Below are 8,824 nucleotides of genomic sequence, written 5' to 3'. Positions count from 1 at the left end.
TTCTTTAGATCAGCCTTTAGCATAGGACTGCATAGGAATGCATTGTGCTGATCTCCAGATGTATCTGTAAGAATAATGGGTAATAAAAGGATTGTGTAAAACATGGAAACATCTCAGCGTGGTCTCTACCAGAACCAAAAGAATCGCAGAGACCGGCGTTGTCTCAACAGCTTCAAAGCTAAGTTTGACTGGGAACCTCAAAGCTCAATAGCCTGCATCAACAGAAATTCACTGCAGCCTATGTAATATTTGATGCGTCATTATTTATTCCAGTCTGTCTTGCAAATACATGTTTGTGCTGCAATGTCATGCACAAACAATTAGATCCTTAAGATCAAACTTATGTCAAAATTGTTTCATTCTTTTGGTCCATTGGAGCGTGGTAAGCCATCAAACATCGCTATTGGAAACTAAGAATATTACATGTTGTTTGGCCAAAAATGGGTAAATGGTGTCATTTGGTAAAAAAACATTAAAAACTACAATTTTCATGTGTTGAGTTTAGAATGAAAGCAATTTTACCTAAATTGCATGATTTAGTACTGTAAATAACAAGGAATCAAAAAAGGTGGTTATAATGGGTTTCAATTGGCCAAAAATGGCCACGATAGAGCCAACAGGAACAATTTGATGTATAGTGTATATTATTGATGTATTTAAGGAGCTGAAGTTAAAAATTGAAAAATCCGGAAAAAAAGCGAGACCTTTGGAAAGTTTCATTTCATTTGCTTTAACACAGCGAAAATGGTTGGAAAAAGTGAAGTGGCCACAAATGGCCACCACAGAGCCCAGAGGGTTAAGAGTGTTTAAGAAACTTGAGGGAGTGAGATAAACAAATACATGTAACTACAAAAGAAAAAAATGGGAGAGAATAACAGGGGTTTAGCTTCGTGAAACTTTTTTCAAATGCAGCTTTATTAAAAAATGTTTGAACATTTTGTGGCTTCACACAATACTTCTAGGTTTTCAGCCATTTTTCATTATTTTCAAATGCTTTCATTCCGTCTGCACAGGAAAAATAAAATCTGATGATAATTACTTTTGTGAGTCTAATTTTCCAGAATGGAAGCAAAACAGCATTTATGTTTATGCCACAGTTTAACACGGTTAAGCAAACTTTTCAGAACTGCTTTAAAAGTATTCACATGAGCCCTATCCCTCCACAGAGATCTACCCTCCAGCTGTTAGAGGTCCCAGCTGTCTGTGAAAAATTGGATCAACTGCAGCTTCGCCATGGCAGCCACCCTCACATGAGTGATGGCTGCTCAGTCCTGCAGTGAAATCAACTGTTAGAGGTTTAATGTGTGTGAGACATTAAGTCCAACATAAGCACTTCTTTGACCAAACTGCCTTCACCGGCTCAGAATAAAATCTAAACACGATATTTATTTACCACTGCATTTACATTTAGTTCATGTTACTTAAAAGTCCCGCAAGAAGGGCTGAAAATCCCTATTAATCCCTATTAAGAAAATTGCTACAAGAGATTATTAAGCAAACATTTATTTTCAAACATGTTTCATTACTATGATGCTAATGTTAATAATGTAATAAGCATAAGAAATTAATAATGCTCTCGCACACATTTAATAATATGTTAATAGTATTCTATATTAATATTAAATATATTTGAGAGTTAATATATATTAAGAATCCAAGAAATACTTGTTTTTTAATAATACCGATTTTGTGATATTGTAATTAATATAAAGTACTTTTCTTCCAAATACAAATATTGGTCCAAAAAAAGAAATCTGTGATTATTTTATTTGCAAATAACCGGATGTACAAACCTTTGCGTCACAAATAAATCCAGATCGATTTGTATTTCTTCCACTTCCTATGGGCTCAAAGGAAGTGATACATACAAATCTTTTTTACACACACACAAATTCTTTTTAGACATACAAATCTTTTTTACACACACACAAATTCTTTTTACACATACAAATCTTTTTTACACACACACAAATTCTTTTTACACATACAAATCCTGATTTACAAGTACAAAACTGATATACAAGTACAAAATATTTATGATCACAATTTGAGGCCATACTTATCCTATCGGTATTACGGTAGGATCAGGCCACACCCCTACATATATTGGGTTCTCTGATTAGATTACTGCTGTCACGTGACCCGACAATAGCGGAAGAAGAAGGCTCGACCGCAGAGCGAAGGTAAGGAAATAAACAAAATAAAGACGGGTCGTTTTAACGGGGAAAACTCCCGGTAGTGTTTTTACTTCCCGCACGTATACAGAGCCTGGGGCTCGCTGCTGACGGACCCGGTGTTTGGGCTCGGTTTGGACGGTAGGTTTACTCAAGTGACGCGGTTTTTTGGTCGTTTCGGTTCGTGTCGACAGAACGAAAAAATAAGACACGAACAGATCAAACAGATACCGGATCGATAACCAGCCCAGAAGAGCTCGTGCGGCACGGGGTCAGCAGGTAACCTGAAGTGTGATGGCCCGCAGGTGGAAGCGTTCAGCTGTGTTCGTGTTTAACCGGAAACCGTAAACAGTAAACAGAAACAAAGGTTAAAGACGTCATCGTTTGTCCGGTAACGACCCAGAGTCGGCTGAATAACCTTCATGTTGCGCGCACTTCTACCTTTTTCTTGTTTCAGGCCTCAAACGGGAATTTCCAGGCAGCTGCCGTGACGTCACGACGCAACCGGTGACGCAGCGCAAAAACATTTTTAAACTTTTATTTTTTTAATATATATTAAGTGGCGGGAGTTTTCCAACCAGGTGCTTTTTATTTATTGATTGATTTATTACTGATATGTACAGCAGTTTAACACTATCACTTTATCAGTTATTGATTAGTTGTTTCTGCTGAATATTGATGTATTGTTTTTGCTCTTTATCGATTAGCTGTTTGTGGACTCTACACCACAGCCAGCTAATGGATGCATCTTAGAAACAACTGATCAATATAACAGCTGAACAGTGTAGATCAGAAATACCTGACCCATACAAACCACAAATAACAATCAATGGATGCCACAAATTTAGATCAGTATACACCAAAACGCCCAATCAGTATCGATGATTTGTTCACTACTGTTTAGTACTGATGACCTGATTGTTGATTGATCGATATAAATCAGACACAGCCAGAGTCTCTAGTGTGTATAAACTGGCTGGTTATGCTGTATATTGATGAATACTGATTGACAGGCCCTTAATTTTTTAAAGTAACACTAACATGCTTCTAAGAGAAAATAAACTCTAAGAAATGCCTCAGATTTTCAAAGTAAAGGCCCTCAGTTAGGGTTTAAGTTACTAGATTTTCAAAATAGAAATCTGCTTCTTACTGTATCAGTAACAACTGCTGTCTCCTTTTTAGCTAATCTATTTACCTCCAAGTGTTTTAGCAGTAAACTCGACTGATTGGGTTGTGTTGTGTATTAATCGTTGTTTCCCTTGATGTTGATCAGTTTGTGCTGTGTCTGCAGGATCACCCGCAGCCTTCAGGATGCAGAGCACCGCCAACTACCTGTGGCTGATCTCAGACCTGCTCGGTCAGGGAGCGACGGCAAATGTTTACCGTGGACGGCACAAGGTATTTTGCCATGCCAGCCGCGAATTGTTTTTCTCTCTGGAAATACAGAAACACTCCATGAAGATATCAAGATATTTTTATTCTGGTTTTGATCCCTTCTGTTTATGAAGAAGTGAACTGTTTCAAAGTCTTTCAGCAATATTTGAGTTCAGAACTGATGGTAGACAGCAGATAGATATTGAGTGTTTCCCCTGATTGCAAAGAGGAAACATTCAGGTACGCTTACAGTTTGTGGTTTAACATGTCAGAGTGAGAGGCTCATATGTTATTTTCACCTTCTCAAACCTAAAGATGTCACCTGGACACACTCCAGAAAGCAGGTTTAACAAATTCTAAACCTGAACTCTGAGTTTCGGTTCTACAAAAGCCAATCAGAGTTTGTTTTTGTCCTGAGTCACAAAATCCACAATTATCCATTATTATCCACAGTTAACGAATAACAAGTTAACATTAGTTTCTTGTTTGTAAAGCCGTGAAAGCTTTCATATGAGCTTTGATTTCGACTGAAAAAGAGCCAGGCAGCTACTTCTGCATGAGGGGCAGGTTGAATTCATTCATAAAAATGTTGTTACTGTGCAGAAAAGTTTCTCCTTTTCAGATCTGAATAATTAAATCTGTGTCGGGTTGAGTTTCGTGTCTGAGCTCAGCTTGTGCTTTAAACCCTTCATGCTGCCTTCAGCCTGCAGACTACGCTGAGGGCAAATTTCTCCCAGAATATTTATGGTCCTTCTGAGTTTCACCTCTTTTAAAAACAGGATTTATTTAAAAAGTGATGATTCTTGAGTGTAATGTACACGTCTGTGTGTAGAAAACCGGCGACCTATACGCTGTCAAGGTGTTCAACAACCTGAGTTTTCTGCGGCCGCTCGATGTCCAGATGAGAGAGTTCGAGGTGCTGAAGAAACTCAACCACAAGAACATCGTGAAACTGTTCGCTGTGGAGGAGGAGGTCAGTAACTTCATGTTTTATTCTTACTGAGAATATTTAGTCCTAGCAAGTGAAAGATCCCTGATTTGATCCCAGGAGGAAACGGGAATCTTCCAGAAATAACATGTTAGGTTAGCTAGGGCTGTTGCACATCTGGGCCCAGATGTGGCCCAGATGTGCAACTGCTGGCCCACATTCGGGCCTGGCTGTTGTTGTTGATTCAGGTCGAGTCTACATGCTTTAACGCAGCTTCAGGTTCATCTTATATGAGCCAGATGTCAGGTATGTCGCAACTTTTTGGCCACATCTGGCTCACACAATACCTGTGAGTCCCATAACTGAGCTGAAAGGTCCAAAAGTGTCTGAATGATGTGAGGCCGTGATAAAGAGCTCAGCTCCACTCTGCCAGACAGAAACCTCTGAAGGTTTGACCCACGACTGATACTCACTGTGAAAAAGAACCCGTCAGACAAATGAAGCCGAGCACAAGGATGAGGTATTGCCACTGTATCCTTGTGCTCGGCTTCATTTATTTGTTCAGCTGTCTAAGTTTACAGAGTTTATTCAGCTGTAAATGTGAACAATATTCAGCAGAATTTGGGAGTGTTACCTGCTCTTCATAGTTAAGTTATATTTAATTTAAAAAAGCAGAAAATATTATTTTCATTTTTCATGTTGTTGATCTTCAAAACCTTGAAAGCTGCCACTAAAGATTCCCATCATCATAAAATTGGTTTATAGCCCAAAACAAGAAGGAATATTTCCTCTAATGTAAGAGGAGGAAAACAAGATGGAACCTAAAAAACAGAAACAAGAGTGAAGTCCTAAATATTTAAATTGAAGACAAAAGTATAACATTTTTTTATGCCATAAATCTGACAACAACATTCAGATTTCGCATTTTTTAGTTTTTAATGTAAAGATTCAAATTTCCTGGTTATTAAAAGAGTTTTGCAGATGTTTGTTTCAGTAACTAAAACAAGTAATTTTTAGCCCTGAATTAGCCTGTTGGGCGCTTCTACCTCCTGACTCTCAGCTCCAGCTTTAGTTTCAGCTTTTAGGCTCAGTTTATGTGGTTCTTCAAAGTGAATTCAAACTAAACTAACATGTAAAAATTGACCAAAGCTGAAATTATATTTTGTAGCTGAGAAATAATGTTGACATCTTTAAGGAGAGTAAAAACATCCTTCTAACGTCCTCCTCCTCCTCTCAGTCCAACACCCGTCACAAGGTCCTGGTGATGGAGTACTGTCCCTGCGGGAGTCTCTACACTGTCTTGGAGGAGTCGTCCAATGCGTATGGACTCCCCGAGGACGAGTTCCTCATTGTTCTCCATGATGTTGGTGAGGGACACATTTAACTGTGACACTCTGCGTTGGTTCCAGCCGATCAGGTTCTTTTAAATGTGAAATCTTGCTCTGTGAAGTTTGAGCAGTTAAAAGGAAATCAAACACGAGTGATCAGTCTTCTCTTTAAATGTGGAAAGAAATGCATATAAATGGTTCAATATGGCGACTGAAACTGATTGGTTGTTGTGCCCCCTTCAGTGGCAGGTATGAACCACCTGAGAGAGTACGGCATCGTTCACCGGGACATCAAACCGGGAAACATCATGAGGGTGATCGGAGAGGACGGACGCTCTGTCTACAAGCTGACCGACTTTGGAGCAGCGAGAGAGCTGGAGGACGACGAGCAGTTTGTGTCTCTGTATGGCACTGAGGAGTACCTGGTCAGCAAAACAAACGCACGCAGTGAACAGGAACTGTAGATAAAGGATGGCAGCATACACAAACATGCCAGTTAGTGATGTCACAGCTGGTGCAGCTGCTGCTGAGTAACTCTTCTTCATATGTCTCTTATGCAGCACCCTGACATGTACGAGCGCGCTGTGCTGAGAAAAGACCACCAGAAGAAGTATGGAGCCACGGTGGACCTGTGGAGCATCGGCGTCACGTTCTACCACGCCGCTACCGGCAGCCTTCCCTTCAGACCGTTCGAAGGGCCGCGCAGGAACAAAGAAGTCATGTGAGATCTAGCTGTGACCTTTGACCATTCTGACACGAATTGGACTGAGCTGAAACTTACCCAGCTGTTTGTCTGCCTCAGGTATAAAATCATCACAGAAAAGCCGTCCGGGACGATCTCTGGCCATCAGAAGTGTGAGAACGGGAAGATCGAGTGGAGCACAGAGATGCCGGTGTCCTGCAGCCTGTCAAAGTATGAGACCCTCACATACCCTGATCATCACGCTCATGAACAAACATGTTGAGGGATATATGTGTGGAAATGTCTCGGCCTGTTGTTTCCTTCATGGTCACACACACAGATCATGTCTCTGGTTTTGTTTCAGGGGTCTTCAGAGCCTCCTGACCCCAGTTCTCGCCAACATCCTGGAGGCCGATCAGGAGAAATGTTGGGGCTTTGATCAGTTCTTCGCTGAGACCAACGACATCCTGCACCGAACCGTCGTTTATGTCTTCAGCCTGCAGCAGGCCACACTGCACCACGTCTACATCCATGAGTACAACACGTAAGCCTTGAGTGCCCGTGCACCTGCTTTCTCAAACAGTCTGCACGGTGTCTGAAAGCTGCTGTTCTTCATGTGCCCACAGGGCAGCGCTGTTCCAGGAACTGTTGTGCCGCAGGACTAGCATCCCTCTGCATAATCAGGAGCTGCTTTACGAGGGCCGCCGCCTCGTCCTCGACGCCAACCGCCAGGCCAAGACTTTCCCCAAGACCTCCAGAGAAAATCCCATCATGCTCGTCAGCCGTGAGTCCGTCGCCACCGTGGGACTCATCTTTGAAGATCGTATGCACTTCCTTTTTTTTCTTCTGTCATGTTTAATAAAACCAGAATTGATGTGATGGGTTTTGTGATGGGATATGTTGGTTAGAAACTGGACTTGATTTTGTTTTCACAGCCAGTCCTCCTAAAGTTCAGCCCCGCTATGACCTCGACCTGGACGCCAGCTACGCAAAGGTACTGAACTCACATCATCTTAGCTGTGAATCTGATTGGCCCTGGAAAAAAATAGTAAAACATTGCTAGTTTATACGGCCTGTTCAATTACAGGAGCTTAGGTGTGTCAGCATAAGAAATCAGGACCACTTCAGGATGAACTCTAACCCATTAATCTTTCTCTAATTCACTCATCTGGTGACTTTTAAGAAAAAAGTTTATTTTGAACTCTTACAAACAGATTTACAGAGTTACAAAGACTGAACTACACACAATAATTCTGAACTATTTTTAAATAGATAGATAAATAGAGACTAGAAATGATTGCAAAGGGACTCTAAAAATAACTTATAGATCAACCCAAGACAGCTGGGTTAGGCTCCAGCCTCCCCCCCTGAAAAGGATAAGTGGAAGAGGATGGATGGGTACAAACTACCACAAAAAAACTTGAAGCTTTTTGCAGAGGGACCACCGTGAGCCAGTCTTTTTGTCCTTCAGTCCCTCGATGCTCGCTGACCTTCCTCTTCCTGTTGTTCAGACTTTTGCAGGAGATGTCGGCCATTTGTGGAAAACTTCAGAGTCTCTGCTGCTTTATCAGGAGCTGGTGCGGAAAGGAGTTCGAGGTTTAATGTAAGTTCACGTCACAAAAATCTTCTCAGATGTGGAGCTCAGTTGGTTTTCTCATGTCATGTCATTTTTCTTTGTGTATTTATTTGTGCAGTGAGCTGATGAAGGAGGACTACAATGAGATTATGCGCAAGAAGTTGGAGGTTTTCCATCTGTGTAACTTCTGCACACAGATGTTGGAGAAGACCGAGCAGCTGTGAGTGAGGCTGTTAACCCGCACACTGCTCCTACAGATGCATCACAAACGAACAAAGCCAGCGCCTGGCCCTTAGCTTAGCGAGATCGATGGCCTCAGTTCTAACTTATATAGATCCTAATGTCAAAACCGAGTTAATGATCAAAACGATAACAAAATAACGCTGAAAACCGATAAAAATCCTGAAAACCATACATTTCACACCTGAGCCTCAACTCTCGCGGCCCGGTACCAAACGACTCACGGACCGGTACCAGTCCGAGGCCCGGGGGTTGGGGACCGCTGCTCTAGTAGAGCAGGGAGATATGACCAAAAATATTTATCACGATATACATTTAAAAAATTTGCGATAACATGTAACTGACGATATAATTGACAGTAGACAAAATACTTAACAACTCGAGACTTTATTCAACTTTAGTAGTGCAAAAAAAATCACAAACATGTATTTTCACTTAAACAAACAGCTGTTTTTTATGTGCAATAAAGTTATATAAAAATTTTACAGTGCAAATGCAAATTCCTTGCTGACAGTTTAACCA

The 8,824-nt window shown here is 41.1% G+C and overlaps 1 protein-coding gene across 4 annotated transcripts in view; it reads left to right on the top strand.

The window, feature by feature from the left end:
* The first annotated feature begins 2,097 nt into the window (after positions 1–2,097).
* tbk1 (TANK-binding kinase 1) overlaps positions 2,098–8,824 on the top strand; it is a 15,587-nt gene continuing 8,860 nt past the window's right edge. Inside the window, exons 1-12 of one of the 4 annotated variants that reach the window (XM_005947892.2) lie at positions 2,098–2,183; positions 3,466–3,572; positions 4,381–4,521; positions 5,714–5,843; positions 6,048–6,229; positions 6,365–6,525; positions 6,607–6,717; positions 6,851–7,030; positions 7,113–7,309; positions 7,422–7,480; positions 7,998–8,089; positions 8,181–8,282. In XM_005947892.2, coding sequence (XP_005947954.1) covers positions 3,486–3,572; positions 4,381–4,521; positions 5,714–5,843; positions 6,048–6,229; positions 6,365–6,525; positions 6,607–6,717; positions 6,851–7,030; positions 7,113–7,309; positions 7,422–7,480; positions 7,998–8,089; positions 8,181–8,282 — 1,442 coding nt within the window. In that variant the 5' untranslated portion in view covers positions 2,098–2,183; positions 3,466–3,485. Of the gene's footprint in view, positions 2,756–3,447; positions 3,573–4,380; positions 4,522–5,713; positions 5,844–6,047; positions 6,230–6,364; positions 6,526–6,606; positions 6,718–6,850; positions 7,031–7,112; positions 7,310–7,421; positions 7,481–7,997; positions 8,090–8,180; positions 8,283–8,824 lie in introns of all 4 variants that reach the window. The other 3 variants (XM_014329416.2, XM_005947893.2, XM_042214393.1) reach the window with 3 other exon arrangements.

The sequence above is a fragment of the Haplochromis burtoni genome, unplaced genomic scaffold (genome assembly GCF_018398535.1).
Source record: "Haplochromis burtoni strain Fernald_Lab_line unplaced genomic scaffold, NCSU_Asbu1 Contig_559, whole genome shotgun sequence".
NCBI classification, from domain to species: Eukaryota; Metazoa; Chordata; class Actinopteri; order Cichliformes; family Cichlidae; genus Haplochromis; species Haplochromis burtoni.
This window is presented reverse-complemented; position numbering and strand designations above follow the sequence as displayed.